Below are 23,482 nucleotides of genomic sequence, written 5' to 3'. Positions count from 1 at the left end.
AAATGTGTGAAGTTTAAATATTTAGCCTTTTTTATGTTGTAGATGATAAAAAATAATTAAAATTGAGATTCTAGTTCCAATCATCTTGGAAAGTTGGAAGGCTTTCAATTAGGAGGAAAACAGTAAGACTAATCACTAAAAATGATGATTACAGTTAAAGTATTTAAAAATTAACATTTTAAATTTGCTAGAGATTTTCCTTAGAAGAAAAAATAACTAAAATATTTATTATTTGAAAATGATTATGATCAAAGTATTAAGAAATTAGAAATATATTAATTCTTTTATAAATTTTTATATTTGACTTAACTAAATAACACATCATGTGTTTTTTATTAATTTTCTATTTAAAACTTACAAATTATTTAGGTCTTCTCTTCTTTCTTTTTTTAAGAAGTATGAAAAATAATTAGGTAATTTATGTAGTTTACTTCTATATTTTATCACCCTAGTGTGAAATAAATCATACTAAATTTTAAGCCAACATTAATTTTATTTTACTTGACAATCAAATTACAAAATTCTCATATGTTTTTGTCATTTTTTTCTTCTAGAAACTTTCTTCTTGTGATTTTCACTTAATAAAAACAATTTAAATATTATGTAAACTAGTAAAATTACCCACGCTTCGCGCGGGAATTTAATATCACGGAATTTATAAAATAATACTTAAAACCTATCTGTCATTAAAACCAAACACTATATTATCTTACATACAAGGTTACATAGTAACAAACATTAATAATGTAAAGGAGAATGGAAATTATTACCTCTTATCATTTATCCTTAATAACATAAGCATAAATTAATGACTGTAAAAATACATACCAAGATCTGTAACATAAGCAATGGTGTCAGCGAGCCACTCAACAGGAGCAAAGTACACAAATATTTAATTGTGAAGAAGAAGAAGATGTTCAGAATTTTAGTTGTTTTAAAATGAGAGGAAATCTCTCTATTTATAGACAACAAATGGTAGTGTGAACAAATGTTTATTGTGTCTTATCGGAAAGGTTACAACTATTTGGAAAAGTTGCAGCCCTTCGGAAATGTCACAACCTTTCATAAAAGTCACAATTTTTCATAAAAGTCGCAACTCTTCATTAAAATCACATTTTTTCATAAAAGTCACATTTTTTTCATAAATGTCACAACTTTTCATGAAAGAGGAAGGCTAGTTTTGGAAATAAATAAATTAAAAGAAAATTATAGTTTATGGTGGCGCCACGTAGGCGGGTCTAAGGTTCTCTTATGATTATTCATAAAATGAAAATATTATACTCTTGTGAATTTTTTATTACTATTTTGTTACGTGTATAATTAAATTAGACTATTCAAACAATGTTCATCATCTCATTTTTTAAAAAGTTACTTAATAGTAGCAATATTATATTGAAACATTAATAGTTCAGATATGAAAAGGATTAAGAAAATGATGTATTAAGCTTGTGTTTTTCCAGCTAACTCGCATGCGGTTATCCTTTTATCGATTAAAGAGTCCAACTCTTTTTTTAAAGAATAGCATCTCATTAAAAGAAAAACACAAAAATAAGCATCGTTAAAGGAACGAATTTTTCAATCAGAATATAAATTTTCAATGCTAGAAATGTAAAAATTTGGATTTAGTAGTGTGTGGTATCCCTCTTAATTTTGAGTACGCAAAATTTTTCTATTTTAATTTTTCTCTATGGATAATTAATATTTTTTTCTAGTATTTTATTAACTAAGATTCATACAATTTGTTTCACGATCAAATCAAGTTGATCGAGGGTTGATTTTTTTAGTCTTGACTTTAACTTTTTCCGTACTTATGAAATGGACAGCCTAACCTAATTTGATACTATATTTAACATTTGCATATACTAAGCCTATTAAAAGACGTTTGATTAAAAATCAGACAGTGTTAATTGAAAATTCTCATTAATTTTGAGGTAAGAGAGATTTTAACTTTTGAAATGCTTGTTGGTCTAAAAGCACTGGGGGCAGTGCTAATTTCAAAACACCTAAGATGTTATGAGGTAAGCGTGTACGATAGATCATTTATGATATTTTAATGAAAAAATTGTGTAGAATAGCAAACATTTAAACGATATTAAATGATATAGCTACTATTTTGAAAATTTGTGATTCACATATATAGTTTCCTTAAATATTGCCAAAATTGTATAATTCGTCTAATTGTATAAATCATTTTTTTGAAAATTTTGATTTCTGATTGGATAAATCTCTAATTTGTATGTTTATTCTAGCTATTTGTATACAATTTATGAAAAAATCACAATAGATTACTCTATTTGTATATTGGCAAGTGAAATATACAAATGGAGTTCTGAAAAAATTCTAAATGTATAAATACAAAATTTGTATATACGTACCGTACCCTATTTGTATATTCGCAAGAGAAATATACAAACGGGCAAGCAAAATATACAAACCACACGAAATATACAAATCAAGGCCTCCATAGCAAACAAAACTATGGCTATGGAGCGCAATTATCGAAACTATAACTATAGAGCCTTATTATGTCTATTATGTTTGTTATTTCTAAAATTTACTCAATTTTAATCTACTTATTATATGTTATACTATTTTATGACCTTGACATGTCAATGGTAAGACTTAAAACAAAATATGAAAAACAATTCTACAAATTAAACATATTATCCAAAGATTGCATTAGTATGAATCATGCTAAGCAGAGTTAACATCATTACGTGTATTGATTTGACTGATTCATATGATATTAGTATCATGATGATGTTATTTCTTATATTATTTATTGTGTAGATGCTAGTTATCTAAACTGATATCAACATTGGACTATCAAATCTAGCAAAATTCAATAGTCATATGAACCATGAATTTAAGTCTATCGAATGTCAATATTCATGATGGTTTATATGATTTAGATCTAGTGTATCTTATCGGAGTCCACAAAGATCAATATTTGCTTGCTGTTTGTTTATATATAAAGATTTTCTATCAGTATAGTCGAGTTATACTTACCTCGTATAACTTTTGTTAGACTGGTTGACTTAGGTTTATTTATTTATTTTATGTAATTTTTTCCTTTCAATTTTTTTTACTCGTGACTTATGTTTTTGGTTTATCTTATATATGTTTTTTTATGACCGTAGAGTTTGGGTCAACTTTTGCACACCTTGACTAATTGTACGAGATACTTATCACCTCCCACATCAACAACAAGTATCAGGTAACTTTGTCCACCGAAGTTAGAACAATTGAGAAGAATCACTTAGTATTTTTTGTCTGTGCTAAAAATGTCTTATATATACTATTTGACAATTGTATTTCATGTGTAGGTCATCATTTCAGCTAATGCATTATATTTTAGACTTTTATTGTTATGAAATATTAATTTTTATTTATGTTTTGATTTTTTGTAGAAATGTTTCTTATAATGCCCTTTAGTGATACAAATGCTTCATCAACGAGCTATTGCTAGTTGGGTGTCAATGTCGCAAAGTTTATATTTTAAATCAAAATAAGATATCAGTGCTCTTGTTCAACTTTTAATAAATAAAAAATTAGTATCACATCGGAGTCTTATTTATGAATATTGTCACACCTCGAACTTTGACTTAGACGAACATACACTTAATATCTTGACTTGTCCAAGCGAATCAACTTTACATGACACAAGGCTTAAGATGCAGGTAAAGTAGATGAAATAGATTCAAATAAAGTCTTTAAAAACAATTTCATCCATAAATACCTTTTAATTCAAATTATTTAAGTCATATCTAGTCAGGATAAAACTCTGACCCATCTGTCAGCTATAGGCTCCGAAAATTTGAATATACAACTTCAAATGAAGTAAAGCTTATTGATTAGCTAAACTCGACAACACTACTAAAGAAGATTTTCTACTTCTCTATTGAGACACATAAACATGAATACAACGCCTTCAAGCAATAAAGTGTTTCATATAATACAGTATCATACGCAATCAGTTAGGAATCAATAGATAATCAAAATTTAAAATGTACTCGTTTGTTCATTACTCAAGCCTCACAAATGATATTCAATTCAACAATCAATTCGACCTAACTTGGCCAAGTGATGTTATACTATACTGAAGGCAGTTACAAAAAAGAGTTGTGTATAATCACAACACAATCCAACAATTCCTAACGCAAATATGAAAATAAGCAAACAACTAATTTAACAGGGTTCTCATAAGCTTGACATGTACAAATAATAATAAATATATAGACAAATTTAAGTCAATCTAATATGTTTACTGCTAATAATTTGGCCCCATAGACACTTTGTATAATTATCTAGTACGTGAACAATTTGTACAACTGTTTGTCTAAGGCTCTCTCAACTTCGTACAATTAAAAGAGCTCATTAGCTCTATAAATATGATTACAATACTCTAAATTATTCGCAAGCAAACAATATAATCAAGCACATAAGATGAGTAATTCAGTAGGTGAATTATATAATCGAAAACACAAAATTCACTAGCATGTAGGTGAACTGTATAAACGAGCATACAAGACTCACTAATCCGCAAAGGTCAACAAATAATCAAGTAGCATGAAATCATGCAACTAGCTATAAATGATCTATACGAATAATCTATATTTGGTATTTAAGCATTGAATCGTTATTAATAGAGTACAAGTCACAAATGATAAGAATATTAAGTAGGGCAGACAACATGATCAAATGTGGTTAAGAATAGTTTATTACAATATTCTAGACAAATCGCTCTTAATCTCTATCGAAAGAAGGGAATAACCTTAATTACTCCTCACAAAGCTTTACGAAGTTATGTCATGCTCTTATGCCGTATATAAACAAGGAATTACACTTTCAGCAACAACTCAAAACATATAACAACTTGTCGACAACTAGTTTAACTTATTTTAACATACTGTGTTACATTTGCCGTCGCTTTTTGGAGCAATGCAGTCCATTATTTTTCATTCGTCATTTTTTTGCTTTTTTTAGTAGTGCTTTTCTTGAAACTCCTAAGATTGTAGATTAAGATCTTGTTAAGAATATATGTATTAACATCAGAATAAATTAGAAGTTCATGGAATAACCTCAATTTGATGTGGAATGATGTGGAGAGGAGATCAACACTGTGTTAGAACTCAAAGAAGTGAAGAATGAAGTAAATTTAAAAAAAAAATATGCATGCATCTACTGTGATTCACATGTATCTAGATCATTTTTAAGTTGATGGCCAAATTTTTAGTCAATGCATTGCATGTTTATTTGAACATAAATGCGCAATGATGCGTCACATACCATCACGGCAAATTAGGCAAGTTAACCCCAAAGTCATTAAATTATTGACGTGTCACCACTCAGCCAATTTATATAAATCTATTCATTAATTTTTTTGTTTTATGAAATTTTATTTGGAGTTAAAATTTTAAAACAACAAAATTAAGTGATTTTTTTAAAAAATATTTTTAGTTGAATGACTTTCCAAGAGGTAGCTTAACTATAGTTTCAAAATTTATCAACTCAACTTTTTTTTTATATATAAAAAAGATAAGAAATCAACTCAAAGATAGCCTTGTCATATTATATCATATCTCATAATTCAATGCTTATGTAATTAGCAAATCGTTTTCATATATTTTCTAAAATAATAAAATAATAAAACTAACCTCATTATTGGAAGGAAACAATATACTATATGACCTTTCCATATTGTTTTGGTACAAAAACAATTCTAAAATATGATTGAACAAGTTGAAATTTTAAAATAGAAATTTATAAAAAAGAGGAAGCATAATGAAAAGGAGGAATAATGGGACCTATCTGACGTGGTATCTACACTGCGGCAAGTGGGCCCACAATGCTGATGCACACTTGTACCTAACGTTGTTATCAGAAATATCTCAACGCACGTATATATTTAGATAAATTATTTTAACGATATTTACGTTAAATTAATAAATATAATAAAATGAATTCACATACAAATTGTAAATGTTTAATTACGTAATATTTATACACATTTCATTAAAATATTTGATTATAATAAAGATCTGAATTAATTTGCTTGTCGTATAAAATCTATTATAAATTACTTGCTCCTCTACCTCTTCTAGCCGAGTGCTTTTAATATCTTCTTGATCCATGATCCTGTATCGTTGATATCAAAGCCTAAGAACTTTCATGGTATATATATAATTGATGTGAAGAATTCTTTCGCTTCTAATAGAAGACTGGTCATTCAAGAGAGACCTGGCGGACTACCGCCATTATATTTTATCCTTTTTATTAAATAATTACACATTAATATATCTTAGTTATGATTATGAAAGAAACATCTAAACAAAGGGTAAGTAAATATTTAGCTATATAGGAGTACTAATTTCTTCACTAATCTTAAGTCCAATCACTTCCCCGTTGATCAGAAAACTCACTCTTTCTCTCTCCATTTTGTTCATGGCTATCGCTAACGCTTTCTGCACTTCTCTGCGATCGGCGATCTGCGACGCCGATTCCGGTGTGTACTCTCCTAGTCTTCCTCAATTTACTGCCTCCAAGTTGCACTCCTCTGCCGTCTTTCACACATTTTCCAATGCCGGCGTCGCCGTTTCTCGCCGTAGAAGGTAAGTTACAAACTCGAACATTTTCCTTGTTTCCTGATATACGATTCGGTTTAACTTCAAAGTGTCGCTGTGTGTTTATATGAGTTTAGGTAAACTAAGTTGAAGATTTCGTGTAAAGGTTTGAGCTACTTATTCGAATCGTATTTACCTGAGAAGCAAGTTTTGGTGAATTAAACGTACGTATAGAATCTCTTCGCTATATAATTGAGGGAGAACTGAAATTGGTTTCTAAGAAATTATCCGATTGTTTAATTTTTGGCATCTAGACTCTGGAGTAGCAAATGAATAATCTTTTTTTCTTTTTGATAAGTGAAACTGTAGTAGTTAACGATTTCCAGTTATTAAGTAATTAAATATACGTTTGATTGGTTATCTGACAAATTTTAGGTGTCTTGTAGGTACACTGTTTCGTGCACTCTTGATGGTGTTGATAGTTTGTCACCAGCATTAGTGAGTTTTGTATCTCTTTTATAGCTAGTTTACCTTGAATAATCATATTTTTATGCGTTAAAATGATTGCTTGAACGTCTCGATTTTACCTATAGGCTATAAATAAGTACGTGAATCCTGTTTTGTGCATCTTTTCTCATTTGGATATTAATTTTGTGCATTTTTTAATCTCACTAGATGTAATTTATCTAATTTTATCTGACTTTGACTGGTTTTCATAGACTGTTACTGAAATAGTTGAAGTACTTTCTGTCTCATGGATTGTCTTGGGAAGCTCTTAAAGCAGTCAGGAATTTATCCTAGTCTTCAAGGAGCTAGCGAATTCAGGAATTTTAGTTCTTTGCTTAACTGCATGTTGTTGAGGCTTTTAAGTAATAAAATCAAATGAAACATGTCCGAATCTTCTATTTATCTCATAAATCACATTTTGAGTTCGAGATACTTGTGAGAATAAAAACAAAAACATGGTTGATGCATTTCCAGTGTGATGATGCAGCCGGAGAAAAAGGGGAAGCATTGTGTTAGGTGGTAGTTGTTTGACATTTGCTTGCATTTGTCAAAATGCACTGCCTTCCGAAGTTGCATCTTGGCAGCTGAAGATAAGTAACAACAATTTAACACAGAAACTGCTGCTTTTTATCATGGTGTTGGGTGAAACAAATGAATACTCAGTGAAATACTACAATGGACTAATGGCTGATGGAGTATAGAAGAAGTGGAGAAACAAGAGCGAGCCATTCTTCTATAGAAGATTAAAAGGAAACTAAACTACACGGTTTAAGCTGACAATGGCTTTGAGTTTTTTTTCTATATACCAACACCATAATTTAGTGATTTCTTGTAAACTTGCAGCAAATGTTAGTGACATCACCATTTGTTGGAAATATAATCATATTACGGGGTGTGAAATCATTTGGAAATGGTATCATTATTTTCCTTATTGGATAAATTCCTTAAGAAGTGTTGGCAAAATTAAATGCTATTTATAGTTTTACTGAATATTCATAATCATGAACGCGGAAAAAAAGAAATGCGAAGATTTGAAAATCTCCTGTTTCTCCAATCATTAGTATCTTTCTTTTATACTTTTCTGTATTTTACTAGATCATCATAGTGATTCTATATTTTCCTTTCAGAAAGACGAACAGGAATCTGTTTCTATTCCTTTGCCAATTGTTCAGATAATTCAGGATCCTGAATGCGATGCAACCACTGTGGAAATTAGCTTTGGTGATCGGCTAGGTCTTCTCATTGACACGGTAAATTCTTTGAACCACCATTCCTAGCCTGGTATGCCAATGTACACATGCATGTTTCTTGTTTGCTTCCATATAAATGGAATTTTGTGAAGGTTCTTCTCCATCTGATGCCGAATTTTGAAAGACGGGGAAGAGATATAAGATATCAACCATCAGAATCTGGACTTCCTTGTCATAACCATTTCCACTTGTACATTAGTTGAGGACGTTATATACAAAGACCGGAATCGGGTCTTCCTTGTGGACATAGCCATTCTGCTTGTAATATTCGTTGTTTGTCGGATTCCATATCGTCCAGTTGAGAATGCTCTGTGAGAGGCCTAGAGATATCATTTTCCATTGAGATACTTTCCTGACTGATAAACACTTAAATGGACCTACATCACTATATATATTTTTTAAAAACAATTGATTTTAGTCACACACCCCCTTAGGTTTCTGATTTTTGTTGTTTACTGGCCTCTATCAGTTTTTAGCAGATAGAGTTTATCACGATTGTTAATACTTGCCTTATGCATTTTATACACGAGAGAAGATTTGTTGGATAACTATTTGGATGAGACTCGTCTGCTTGCCTTTCACTATTGGTATACCCATACATTAGTTTTGCAGACTATTTCCTTTTCCAGGGTCTAGTACTTTTAATTTTGCTGTCTTGACTTCTCCTCAAGTATACATAGCCAACTAGTTGATCTTGTATGTCTTGCAGATGAAGGCACTCAAAGACTTGGGCTTGGATGTTGTGAAAGGAGTTGTTACGACCCAGGATTCAGTGAAAAAGACACAGTTTCTTATTACACGATTGTAAGTGTGTAGATTAACTTTTACTCAATTGAATATGTGCATTGGGATGTTAATACATGGAATTAGATTTTCTGAATATTTGTAGTAGTTTGTGATTTATATTCTTTCATTCATATTATTTATAAGAAAAGATGTTTGCTAATCATTTTGGCTATTTGTCATTTTCTTCACACTTCTGCAAATTTTGAGCATTAATCAGTATGGTCTGCAATGCAAGTTATCTGATGGAAGGCATTTTGCATATTATTCTTTAACTTCTTTATCTACTTGCTTTGATACTGTTTGATTCTGAATCTTCTCTATAGTATTTGAGAAATATATGGGAATTGTTGAAGATAATGCAAGTCAAATTAGCCGAATAAGAGCAATGATGTTGGATTATATGTTGCATATTTCAAGGTTGCATAGTTGAAACCCTAATGGTAGATGGAACAAGGGGTAAGTATGCCTGTAAAATGATTTACCCTGTAGCATGTATGTTCTGTTGTGAAATGATACAGAAATGGTGGACGTCCAATAGCATGCTGTGATGACTACTTGTAACTTTCTCCAAATGTGTTCATCTTCATATCTATTTTCTATGAGAAAGACATGTGGTGTTGCTCCATAACTTCCCTCTATCTCCAGTTAATGATATCCCTCCATGTCTGTCTTTTGGCATATGCCATTACATTTTCAGCTTAGATGCCATTGATTGTTGCTCTCCAGGGATACCGGGCGCAAAGTTGAAGATCCTGATTTATTGGAGAACATTCGTTTGACCATAATCCAAAACCTTATCAAGTATCATCCAGTATGTTTCCTGAACTTCCCTTATATAATCTCTAGAAACGTCTTGAACCTATACATGCCATCCTGATTGATCTATCCTGTGATAGAGTAATTATTCATGTTTTCATGATCCTTAGTTTGCTATTGCAACCCTTAAAGTAGAATGTTTTATGTTTATCAGGAGTCCAGCGAGCGGCTTGCTATGGGTGAGGCTTTTGGAATAAAAGCACCCGAAAAGAAGGTGAAACATTCAGATAATTTAGTTGTTTCCTCTCTTCATCCCAGGGCCTCTATGTCAATACAACAATTATGCCTCAATCATAAGCTAGTAGGGTCGGATGTATGAAATTCGTTTGGACCTCTTTCGACATCTACATACTTACAAAATTTCAAGTATTTTACAGCTATTGTTGATATAGATGTATTGATGTTATCAAACTGTTTGTTGGTGAACTGCTGCTGCTGCTACTACTATAATTATCAACATTATTATTATTATTATTATTTATTTATATATTTTAAAAATATTATTATATTATTATTTCTTTGGTGGAGGGAGCCATTTAAATAAACAAGTTTGCCACTTCCCTGTGCTCCTTCAAATGCATGTGTTCTGCTTTAAGTTCTATGGTTTGGATGAATGAAGGAGATGCTACCATATCTTTCTCCCTATCTTCTAGAGTTCATGATCACTGTTGTTTCCCATTTGAGGCAAATAAAAATAAACAATATTTCACTTCCCTATGCCCCTTCAAGTGCATGTGATACCTTCTAGACTTCATGATAGCTGCTCTTTCCCTTTTGAAGTCAAATAACTATTTTGCACTTGAAAAGGGTGTGCATATTGATAAGCTTTGGGCTGTTGACAAATTTAAATGTGTGTTAATAGAAATAGATATTGGGAGAAATGGTGGAAAAGCAATGGGCGATGTGAAGGTTGTGAAAAATTGAAAATATTTTTGTGGTGTCTTGGGAACACTTTAGTTTTATCTTATCATCTGTTGGTTTTAGTTATGGTGCTATTTAAGTGGCTTCCCATGAAATCTGGTCACACTGTACCAGTAGTCGTCATAGTTGTCATTTCACTGTGAGTTTTAAAATCTGCTTGCATAGTCTTTGAGGGAAAGCTATGACTACATATGGGTACTCTACCTTCCATTCAATTTGTTAGTTGTCCGTGTGATATCTTTATGATTGCCAATACTTAAATAGCGGGCATATGTTATAATTATAACTTCCTTCAGGAAATACGTGCTACTCCACCTATATCTTCTCTTATTTTGCTCTGCTCTAGGGGGGAATTAATTTGAGCGGTTAAAGATTTCCTTCAATACCACTACATTTTGTTGCCCTTGGTAATTTCTCCTCAACCTTTTCGAGTATGCCTAATAAGCTTGTGCTTTGCTCCATGGCAGCCTGATGTTGATATTGCGACTCATATACATGTTAAGGATGATGGACCTAAGAGGAGGTAGCATCTTATGGCAGCTGTTTTCATATGGCTCACAATTACCACTTCTCGATTAGTTTAATGTTGATGAGCAATTGAAATTGGTGATGCGACACATACTGACATGCCTATTTTGTGGTTATTTCAGTATGCTGTATGTTGAAACAGCTGATCGATCTGGTTTGCTGGTGGAAGTTGTCAAAATAATGGCCGATATTAACATTCATGTCGAATCAGCAGAGATTGATACAGAAGTAAGTTTCTTTTGTTCCCCTGTCGTGCAGAAGTGCATCTTACATTCGCTCTCCAAAAGAAGAAGTGTATCTTACATTCTTCCATGTTAGTTTCCTTCTCTTAGTTTGCCTCAACTTCACTTTTGAAAATGTACAGGGTCTAATTGCGAAGGACAAGTTCTATGTCAGTTACGGTGGAGCAGCATTAACTCGTTCTATGTCTCAGGTAACATATAGTTGTGAAGCGGTTCCTACTTCCTACAGTCTTAGCAGTGTTTCTTTATTGGGGTATCTTTTTATGATTTATAGCTAAGGCCTTTCAAAAGCAGTGTAAACGAAAACCAAATATCGTCCATTTCCCTTCATTTTTTTCCTGGTGCTAACATGTCTTGTTGAATATGTCAAGTGGTAACAACAACATACCCAGTGTAACCCCACAAGTGAGGATTGGGAGGGTAGAGTAGTATGCAGATCTGACCCTCATGGAGGTTTCCGGAAGACCCTCGGCTCAAGTAACGCATATCAAAACAGATTCAAAAGGAGAAAACAGAAGTAATGAAGACATTGCAAATAATAGGGGAAATATTCTAAATCATACAAAGAAAAGGAACAATAACAACAACAAAATAAAACGATAATTGAGGCACATTAAACAACCTGTAGTCGTAGAAATCAAGGGACCAGAAACTACGAGAATAGTGCGAATACTACTGGTATGCAAAGAGAAACCTATCTCGTTGGACAATGAGATGACGTTCAACTACTTGCTAACCTACCACTCTAATCCACGACATCCATAACATCTTATCTAAAGTCATGTCCTTGGTAAGCTTAAGATGCATCATTTCCTGTGTAATCACCTCTTCTCAATGCTTTTTCGGCCTACCTTTTATCTCTCCTGAAGCTCACCACAACCAACCCCTCAAACCTCCGCACTTGGGCATCTGCATCTCTTCTCTTCACATGTACGAACCCTCTCAATTCCGCATCCCTCATCTTGTCTACCACGAAAGCCACCCCACCTTGTCCTGGATATATTCATTTCTAATCTTGTTCTCCTAGTATACCTGCACATCCACCTCAACATCTTCATTTCCGCTACTCCCATCTTCTGAACATGAGAGTTCTTCACATTCAGCCCCATAACCACCACTCTGGAAAGCTTATCTTTAAACTTTGGTGGTACATTCTTGTCATACAAACTTCGAAAACAAGCATCCATTTGACCCCTCTTGCACTAGTACAGTGTGTGACATCATCTTCAATCTCCCCATTTCCTTGAATTAAAGACCCAAAATACAACATGTCAAGTTGTAAGTGGTCAATAATATTAACACGGGGAACTCTACAGTGAATTGATGTAGGATAGTATGTAAAACCTGGAGATTACTCTGAGCAGTTAAAGGCTTTAATGTTTTCATTGGTTGTGTTTAATGATTTCTCTTAGTCTCTTCCCTATCATAGCGTTGTCCTCTTTTGCTATCTCTAACTCCATCTTTGAACTTGTAGGTGCTTGTAAACTGTCTGCGCTATTACCTTAGGAGGCCTGAAACAGGTGAAGAAAGTTACTAGCCAGCGTGCATCCTTGTATGTACACTATATGTATAACCTTGTATGTACACTGAAAGGGCTTGAGTCATCTCAGTCGTCATGTAACATATTATGTCCGTTTTCTGATTGAGTCGTAATTTATGTTATGCATTTGCGACTCTCCCTTCTCGTCATGAATAAACTAAACAAACTGACAGGACTACTAATGTCATGAAAATGTGCACAATTTCTTCCGATTGTCCTTCTATCGAATGTAAAAAACACTAGCGGGATCAGAAGACATGACAGTTGTAACTTTTTGTTTCTTAATAGTTCATAATCTCAATAAGAGTTAGCTCTGGAAACGCTAGGTGATTTCTTTACCTTCTTGTTATTGCTATTGGAGAAGGATGAAGGCTTGAATGTATCAAAATATAATCAAATTAGAAGAGAAATTTGATTCGTTTCAGATAAAATGACATTGACATGCACGGTTGCTGTCAGCCTACTTGTCTTCAAGATGCCCAGGTGAAATTTTATTTTGACATCGCGATTTAACTTGTACTCATTTTAAAAATCTTTCTGCACATGGTATCCAACTTCAGATATGTGAAGTGCAGGCAAAAATGGTTAGACTTCCGTCATTTTTGCTTGACTTCTGCGATTTATGTTTGAAGTCAAGCAAAAAGGCTTGGATTGGGCAAAAATGACGGAAGTGAGACAAAAATGATTGAACTTCCATTATACGTACTTTAACTTCAACTATATAAAGTTGTATGAATGACTAAATTTTAAGAAGTAGGTACAAATTAAATGGCAGCATCTATCTGATGCAATCGAAACTTCTTAGTGACGTCTAGTCTCACTAGCCTGGTGCACGACAGCACGAGCGGTTGTTGTCATTATCATGACATTATTTTCTTTTGCTAACAATTACCTGTGCCTGAAAAGTAAAAAGCCACTTCATATGGCATGTTTACAAGAATGTTGATTGTAACTTAAATCATATTGTATTGTTAAATTCATTGTCATGTAATGGTGAAAAGTGTTGTTTTCTGTAACTATAGATTTGATGTGATTGTGTTATTGCCTTTTTTCTCTCATCTAGTTCTTATTTTTGATTTTTTAATCCTATTTTTTTTTATATAAAAGATAGCATTACAATGTAAAAACCCTCCATATTAATGCAGTAAATCAAAATAATGACTTAATAAAATCAAAGTTTTCTAATATCATTACCATGCCCTAAACACGATGGAGAAAAGATGAAGTTAAAAAGGTGAATATCTAGGTGGAAGGAGTTTAGAGAGGGGATGGTGGAATTGTATCCACCTAAACCATTAAAGAGTTGTTAGTACTGATGATCATCCAATCCACGACCAGAAGTTCTGAAAAATGAAGTTGGTCCCCTTAGATATGATAAAATATTTGAATAATTGGTTGAGAGACGCGTGAAAGATGAAAAAAGTCTTAAAAATGAGTCTACCAAGCACAATGATTCATTTTTTTAATTGGAGTTGGGGAAGGGGATTACAATGTGGGAATTGAACCCTCACCAATATGGTGGGAGTTCAGATAGCCAATCAACTAAGCTACTAAGATTGGGAACACCCAAATTTAGGTTTGTAACTCATAAAATAGTGATAGTTTAGGGGGATTTTAACTTTTCACTCAATTTTTTTCTTCATGTGTACTTGTGATAATTCAAAAGATTTTGTGAACACCCAAAAATCTAGATATGAAAGTCGCAATACGGCAATAATTTAGGGATTCAACCTGTTGGTATATGCACAAGTTGGCTGACATTTTAGTTATAGAAAAAACAAAGAAAAGGAATGTCCATCATGTAGCATTATCAATTGTTTATCATTTTCTTTTGCCTTTTGGGTTGGTGAGTTGTGAAAATATGGCTTATAATATTCATCTGTCTTTTAATTCAAGAAAAAAATTATTTCCTTTTCCTGGTGACCTTATTTTAAAATCATCACCTTTTGCCATTATCTTTCAAGAAGACAACATCAGAAGCATGGCAAAGTACTAATCCTCCATATCTTAATTCACAAGCAAAGCCTTTGCTTGTGAAGCACAACATTGTCCTTAAAGAATTACTCCCTCCGTCTATTTTTACTCGTCCAGTATTGGCTTGGCTCACTCCTTGAGGAGTGATAATTAGAAAGACAATTTTACTATATTGCCCTTATAATATAATGAATTCAATGTTTTGGAAAATGAACAACTATAATTAATAGTAAGGGTAAATTAGGAACTAAGTAATAAATTATCTCTTGATTTTTTCAAACCGGACATCTATTTTTAGTACCGGAAGGAGTATTAGTCCTATAAAAAGAAACTTTTCTCTATCCCAACCTTGGAAGACATAGTTACCTGGTACATATTGCTGATGGGAGGTGATATGTATCACGTGGAATTAGTCGAGGTGCGCAAAAGTTGACCGGGACGTCATCAAAAAAGAAAATACTTTTCTCACTTGAAATTCCATATATATATTTCTCAATAGTAGGCCAATTTTTTTTAATAGAATCAATATTCACTAGGTTTCAATATTCTTTGCTACTATACATTTTTATGTGTCTAGATTCATAAGTTTCCAGCTTTTTCATTCTTGAATATTGAAAAATGATTCCTTCTCAAATGATAGTTTTTCTAGTTATTTTTCTTCAAAGCTATATAAGCCTAGCATATGATCCTGATCCAGTTAATGATTACTGCATTCCAAGAACAGAGTTTTCTTCAATCTTCCTTTCTTGCAAGAATACATCACTTGTCACAGTCGATGATTTTATCTATTCGGGGATTAAAGATCCAGGAAACTTTAAGCATACTGGATTTTCATCCATTCCAGTAAGCTCCACTGTCTTTCCTGGACTGAACACATTAGGCATGTCATTTGTGCGCGCTGATTTTGACGTTGATGGTGTCAACGTGCCACATTTTCATCCGAGAGCAACAGAAACTGCATTCGTGCTCGAGGGGAAGATTTATTCAGGGTTTGTTGATTCAGGAAACAGAGTATTTGCTAAGGTTCTTGAGAAAGGAGAAGTCATGGTGTTTCCAAAAGGTTTAGTTCACTTCCAGATGAATGTTGGCGATTCGCCAGCGACTATTCTGGGAAGCTTTAACAGCCAAAATCCTGGATTAGTGAAAATCCCATCTGCTGTTTTTGGAACAGGAATTAAAGAGGAACTCTTGATGAAAGCTTTTGGATTGAATGACAAGGAGATTGCTAAATTGAGGAAGAAGTTTGTTCCTCAATAGTAGGATAGATTACAGGAAATATTTGTAGTTTCTGTGTTTCATCTCTTTTCTTCTGTATTCAGTAATGCAACTAAATTACCTTAGTTCCAAAAAGATGCTGCATAATTCTAAAGGTTGCAACATAAGCATACTGAGAATTGGTAAAAAAAATTGGGGGGGGGGGGAGGGGGGTGTTCGTATGTAGGTTGAAAATGATTCTTCAGATCGATTAGTTAAGGCCAATATGATAGGAGGTGTTGGAGGACACGGATTATGTAGAAGGTTAATAGGTAGTAGTGTGTTGTCTCGATATCCGTTCAAAGTAGTAATCGTAATATTGCTCACATAGTTTCTTGTCCTTCGATTTATGTTGTTTCTTGTACTTTGATTCTTGTATTACTTTGATGTAGTTACTGCTCAAGATGTGTTGTTATGCTTTCACTTCCTTACTTCTTTTTGGACTGTTTAGGGGTCTATCGGAAACAATCTCTCTACCTCTGAGGTAGGGGTAAGGTCTTTGTACACTACCCTCTTCAGAACCAACTTAGTGGGACTACACTAGGTATGTTGTTGTTGATTAGTTTAGGCCAAAACTGTTATACAAGATCCAAGAGAAGTGTTAGAAATGTAGGCATTAGATGCTTTATAACAGAATTTATGAAGTATTTTGTTGTCTTCCACTCAGAGATATTGTTCTGTTTTTGGTCATAAACTTGTCTACATCAGAATGGGAAAAAAAAGAAAAGAGAAGGACCATTATTTCAAAGGAACAAAGCAAAAAGGGTGAAAGCAAGCATGCTACTATCATATTGATAGACACCATCATTTGAACAATGTTCAAGCTGTTAAAGTTTAAAGTTTCTTCCCCACAAGTGAAGAGATGATGAAATATTGATGAACTAGTAGTGTTCTTAAAGACTCGTCTTAGGCACGCTTAAGCCCTGAACTAAGGTACAAAAACAGGTTGTGTGCTTCGTCTTGCTTAAGTACGTAGTTCTTTAGTGTTGGCACCAATGCTAAGGTGTAATAAACTTTGGAGCTTTTCTTCACTTTTCACCTTTGATAAAATTGAGACTAACATAGTATCTCACATTCAGAAGCATCAGACATCAGTTGTTTACATAGGATACAACATTGAACACTCAGCACTGAAGTACAGTGATGAAAACATCAAGCAAGACTAAAAAGGAAAGATAACTTAACATTGAAAATAAGCCATCTCAACGATGACCTCCTAGCTATATCATTGTTACGTCTTACTAACTAGAGCATGACATTCAGCATTTCGTTCCAGGTATCAGGTACTCCAGGAAGGCACCAATGGCTACAATCAGATTTATAGTCTCCTAAGTGCTGCTTACCTGTTTGGCTTACAAACTTACTATAGACAGAAGGATGTCCGTCTCTTCGAAGAGCTGTCAGTGTTGTTATATCCTGGAAAGATACCGGAAAACTCATCCCCCTTAGCACCTCTTTTAGCACCAGCAGTGGTTCTGGTACATGCGGATGGCTAAAGAACTCCAGAGGCTCCCTCTGGTTGAAACATTTCCATCCATTTTCCCTAGCAAATCATAGTAAAAGACACGAGATTGAAAAATCGTAACTGAAACTTTACACACATTCTATTATGTAGCAATGTTGGATAGAGAACGCTATATTTGCAAAAATATGGTGCTCCGTTTATTCCATTTTATGACTCTTTCCTTTTTGTAAGGAAAATTGTGGTATATTTCAAAAGATAATGAATATTGGTATTGGTCATTTACAAAAGGAGAACACTTTTTTCGTCTATTCCAAAAAAAATGACACCTTTCTACATTCGGAAAACTCTTCAACTTTAAACTTCTCATTTTACCCTTAGTCACGTGCTCTATAGTCATAGAAATGCCATAACATGTTTAAAACACAAGTTCTAAAGATACCAGAAGTCATTTTTCGTTCTTAGGTTGTGTGCTCAGTTAAATACCATCATATGAAATGAAATGGAGGGAGTAATTAAGACGAGTACCTGTTATGTCGAGGTGACATGCTTCTGAAGAAAACTCGAGTTTTTCGAGGATCAAGATTTAAATCAATCCACTTAGCCCATGTCATTAGTCCTTTCTCATAGGCAACCATTGGGTTCATGTTTCTATAGAAACTGTTCCCTTCCATAATCAAGTCCCACCTGAAGCCAATGAAATGGTATAATAAGACCAACATGACCTCATAAGATTTAACACATAAAAACCGCCTTCACAGTTATCGTACTAGTTTTTCTAGTATATATTCAAGAATCACATGAAGAAAATGAAATTTATCTTACGAACTATATTTATCGGAGTGAGTCCACCAATGAGCTGAATCAAAAACAAGAACATCAGCTCCTCTCCAATACTTTGCATTCTCTTCAATCATGTCCAGATGCAAAATTCTCTTGTTTTCTGGTCCTTTCTTCAGTTCCACCAAGAAAGGAGCCCAACAGAATTCTATTGTTGTCTCGAAATCCTTTAAAACACCGGTCAACCATTAGTACATTTATCAGTTACTAAGAGTTTAACTTTTATAATTACGTAAGAGTTTAACTTCTATACACCGTCAGTATAAAAAATAAGTAAAAACTCTTACCATAGCATGGAAGGCCATAGTAGGGCCAACATAGGTTACTGTTTTTCTAGCCATAGGGATAACAGATTGAATTAAACAAACAAGAGATTCCCATTGATTCCTCATTATAGAATCACCAACAAGCATAATTCTCTTCTTCCTCATCTTTCCAAGAAATTCCAATGCATTAAACCTACATTCAACCAAAGGAAGTTAAACCATCATATGGATACTTTCCAACAATTCAACCCAAAAAACAGGAGAAAGGCCAAAAACACCTAAATATCTTAATTTTACCCTCCGTTATACTTCGGATCATTCATACCCTCATTATTCACAAATCGTCTCGTATTTGCCCTTACTTCGAGTAAAATGTTCAAATTTAGTCCTATACTTTAGCAGAGGCGGAGCCAGGTAGGGTAACCCAATTTTCTTACGACGGAAAATTTCACAGTTTATACATTGTTAAAATTAACTTTTACGTATAAATATAGTACATGTTGAACCCCTTGTTTTTTTTTTCTTTTATATTTTGAACTCTTTAGTGAAAATGTTAGTTTCACCACTAACTTCAGATTGTAGCTCCATTAGTGCCAAGAGCAAATACAAGACAATTTGACAACAATAAAGGTAGTCCCAAAGTACAAGAGAAAAAGACAGTCCGATACACAACATCCCGTGTTTACACAAGAACCGAGAAAGGGCCACACCCCAAGGTAGTGCAATTCAGGTCAGTGACTATATTTCACGGCTCACATGTAGACAACTTTACTATTGCTCCAAACTCCCTTCAATAGGCCAAATTATAAAGAAGATTAAAAATTAAAATATTTTTGCATGCAAAGGTGAAGCCCAATGGTTTCACACTAGTGGTCAATAAAGCGAGCTGACAACTCTTTTACGAGTAGTTACTTTTCATCTGTCTTAGTCTTAGTGCCATGATACCTGTTGACTATCTCGAGATGCACACAAGCTGGTTCGAACATCACAGTTATTAAAAAGAACTCAATATAGGTAAGAAGACATTTTAAGTACCTTGGAATTTCACAACCATGTGGTTTCCACCTCCATTTTTCATAATCAGAATCAGGTCTGCCATTTTTGGTACAAGTAACAGCAGTACTAAGATAAGGACAACTTGAATCATAAAGAGGATAACTTTGGTCAAAAACCCATTTCCCAGAAGTGAAATCACATTTTCTCATAGAAGAATGTTGGCTATGAAACATTGAAATTTCATCATCTTTGTCATCTAACCATGTAAGTTCCTCCAACTCATATTGTGACAAAATCCCAGAAATTAAACTCAAAATATGAACCAAAAACAACAAAAAGTGTAATAAAAATGAATTCTTTGCCATTAATTTGCAAAATATTGGAGCTTTGGAGTGATGGCAGAGTAAATTAAACAGGCGTTTTGGTTGCTCTTATCTATGGAGTTTTATTTTGAAAAAAGTTAAAGACAAAATGAGTTCTATTTTCGCCATGACTGGCGGAGTGAATGGGTCCTATGGACATGTGGTAATCAACTTTTCTTTTTTTTACTTTCACTATAGTCATTAATGATTATTTGTTCCTCTGTTATCGTATTATTTGTTGTTGATATGATTCATAAATGCATTCATTTAACTTGACATATCTAACATCTACCTCGTTCAGCTTTGAGTGTGTATAAGTAAACACATGTATTTTACAAGACATACAAATCAGATTGAATGTATTCCACCTGAATTGCCATGTAGAATACGCGTATCTACTTATTCAAATTTGTACAAGTCTAAGAGTCTACTTATATACACACAATGTTGGAGATGTCAGTTAAGGTCAAATTAAAGATTACTTTTATATATTACGCCTCTTTTTTGCACTATCTTTTTACTTGAGTTATTTGCTATTGTATTTCATTTTCATATTAATTTTTATTTGAACTGAAAATTTATCATAAACAGTTATTTTATCTTCACAAAATAAGAGTAAAGTTCTATATATACTGTCCTCTTCAGATTCCACCTATAAAATTTTTTTGTGTATATTATTATTGTTATGATCATTAATAATGATTACCATTGTTTCTAGAGTAAGTAGGAGTGGTTAGGATGTCAAAATTCAAATGATCAATGTTTATGTCCTAAAAAGTCCATATAGGAGTGGTAAAAAATGTGATCGATCGAATTCAATAATTTAAATTTAAATTATGTATTTATTTAAGAATATATTGAACATGTATGAATTAATCATTTAGAATCTAATGATATAAAATTATTAAAATATTGAACTCATAAAATTTAAATATTGACTTAGTTTTGTAACTATAATCCGTTATGCCTTTTTTTTTTCTTGTTAGGCAAACTTAACAAAAAGATGGAAAAACAAAAATAAGATGATACCAATTACGTATCATTTGATTTGTGAACAAGTTACATTGGATTATACAATGGGGATTATAATACCAAATTAAATAATAATGGGATTAAATCATTTCATATTTTGTCTCTATACTATTATTCTTTATACCACGAAAAATATAACCTCTGAATTGTGTATTAGAGAATACTTAGTATTAGAAATTCTTTAGTAAAATGTGCTGAAATATTATAACAAATTTTTAATTGAGAATTCATATAACCGATACTAATTAGTTTGAGATTGAGGCATAGTTATTGATTTTATGAATTTAACTTCTATTTTTGACGACAGAAAAAAAAATAGTTACACTAATAGTTAATCAATTAAAACATACAACTATAAATAATTATGAGCAATAATTATCTATTATAAGTGAAATTATTAACATAAAAAAAAAACAAGTAACCTACCATATAATATATTAAAGTATATTATGTAAACATTAAGTTAAACCCTTATTATCTGGAGGGGCTATTGGCCACTGTGAAAGGGCATACTTAACAGGAAAAAAGAGGATTATTAGCAGAGAGAGTTTGATTAGACCGTAATTTAGGGGTTGTTGACCACTTAATATTGTAATTGTTACGTTAAAGATGATGGTAGAGCGATAAGTTATTCTTCATTTTTTATTAGTAATCAATTAAAGGTTTTGGAATCGAGCAAGTATGAAACTTTTGGTTGGTAAGGAACACTTTAACTTTTCGATGTGAATCTAAAATAGTCGATCTCTGACCAGGGATAGAAAAAACATTATTATTGCTTGGGATACCTTTTTCTTTTCTTTTCTTTTTGCTCTCATTGTCCTTCTTTTCCCTTTTTTGTTTTTTTTTTTTAAAGAGTGTTACTCGTTTAGTGTTTTGTTTGACCAAATGGAATATTTTTTTTTAAAAAAAAATATTCCATTTGGTCAAACAAAAAACTAATGGAGTTTCACTCTTTAAAAAAAAAAAAATATAAATGAACCAAAAAGTCATTTTGTTCGAAATGAATAAATGTAGACTCCTGCAAAATTAATAGAGCTGTGACATTTTAACATGTTAATTAGCATATTACTACAACATTTTTTCAACCGTGTATCCAATAGGAATTTCCATTAATTATATTCACAAAATGAGTGATACAAAATGAATTGCACATTGTTGCTATATTTGCTATCTAGGTAAATAATCCGTGCTTCGCACGGGATTGAACTATTTTACTAAGCTTACATATGGTCATTCGGTAATATTTATATTTTCGATACATACACTACATTGTCAAGAATATTTTATCTTAAGGTAAAACATTCTTCTGAAATCTTAAAGTGCAAAATTTTTTTTAATTTTCGTTTTTGTTATACAAAAATTCTGAGTCATAGAGAGATTTTAAGTATAAGAAAGAAATCTAAGAAAATCTCCATGGAAATAGTTGGTCAAAAGTAATTAAATTTTCTAAATTCCAAGAAGTTATAAAAAACAACACTAGACATTACAGAAGAGACCAAAAAGCCTCGTACAACAACACTCCCAAGTAAAGTGGAACACCACGTCCATACAAGAACATAATTAACTAAATTCAAATGGAGGACCTTCAACTCCTTTCTTATGAACCTCCATCAACCTCTTTTTTATTATAGTATGTTGTATTATGTATATATTAAAAATGACCATAAAATTGTGAGTATCATAAATGTTTTTCTTCATTGTCTCAGAATAGTCATTATTGTTGCCAGGATTGAGAAGTGAAGAAATAGGGGAAAAACTTTTACTTGGAGAATCTTGGAACGAACTGATAATAAACCAAGTTTTTTTTCGAGCCTTTGTATTTGTGTTTTTCTTCATTATCTGTTGGAAAAAGTTCAGTAATTTTCTCCAATAGAGACGATAATATGTATACCTCAATCCATACAAAATGTTTGTACCTAAGAAAAAACAATCAAAATAATATACTAATTGTGGCAAGCAGGAGATTAATCTGTTTGGTTCTTTTATGTCACAACCCGATTCCTTGAATCATGATGGCACCTACTATAATCCACCAGTAGGTAAGCCAACCCGTAACCTGTAACCCGTAACTCGGAACAACAAGTAATGAGTTTGAGGGCAAAAGCTAAACAAGAGTAAGCAAAAATTTAAGATAACAACATAC

General features: G+C 32.7%; 3 protein-coding genes across 3 annotated transcripts; 2 read left to right on the top strand and 1 right to left on the bottom strand.

Annotated features, from left to right (window-relative positions):
* The first annotated feature begins 6,348 nt into the window (after window positions 1–6,348).
* LOC102606036 (ACT domain-containing protein ACR12-like) lies at window positions 6,349–13,491 on the top strand. The gene is made up of 10 exons (XM_006361411.2): window positions 6,349–6,611; window positions 7,010–7,061; window positions 8,198–8,320; window positions 9,030–9,124; window positions 9,833–9,917; window positions 10,077–10,136; window positions 11,311–11,366; window positions 11,494–11,599; window positions 11,736–11,804; window positions 13,088–13,491. The coding sequence occupies exons 1-10, from the start codon at window positions 6,445–6,447 to the stop codon at window positions 13,148–13,150; spliced, it is 876 nt and encodes a 291-aa protein (XP_006361473.1). The 5' UTR covers window positions 6,349–6,444; the 3' UTR covers window positions 13,151–13,491.
* A 2,174-nt stretch (window positions 13,492–15,665) lies between these two features.
* On the top strand, window positions 15,666–16,532 carry LOC102605702 (germin-like protein subfamily 3 member 2). The gene has a single exon (XM_006361410.2). It carries the CDS (start codon window positions 15,746–15,748, stop codon window positions 16,382–16,384), a length of 639 nt encoding a protein of 212 aa, XP_006361472.2. The 5' UTR covers window positions 15,666–15,745; the 3' UTR covers window positions 16,385–16,532.
* An 848-nt stretch (window positions 16,533–17,380) lies between these two features.
* On the bottom strand, window positions 17,381–20,430 carry LOC102605360 (protein trichome birefringence-like 36). The gene is made up of 5 exons (XM_006361409.2): window positions 19,985–20,430; window positions 18,971–19,142; window positions 18,669–18,850; window positions 18,372–18,530; window positions 17,381–17,924 (listed from the first exon to the last, which is right to left on the bottom strand). Exons 1-5 carry the CDS (start codon window positions 20,308–20,310, stop codon window positions 17,627–17,629), a joined length of 1,137 nt encoding a protein of 378 aa, XP_006361471.1. The 5' UTR covers window positions 20,311–20,430; the 3' UTR covers window positions 17,381–17,626.
* Window positions 20,431–23,482: the final 3,052 nt, after the last annotated feature.

This window comes from Solanum tuberosum, unplaced genomic scaffold (genome assembly GCF_000226075.1).
Source record: "Solanum tuberosum cultivar DM 1-3 516 R44 unplaced genomic scaffold, SolTub_3.0 scf00354, whole genome shotgun sequence".
Taxonomy (NCBI): Eukaryota; Viridiplantae; Streptophyta; class Magnoliopsida; order Solanales; family Solanaceae; genus Solanum; species Solanum tuberosum.
This window is presented reverse-complemented; position numbering and strand designations above follow the sequence as displayed.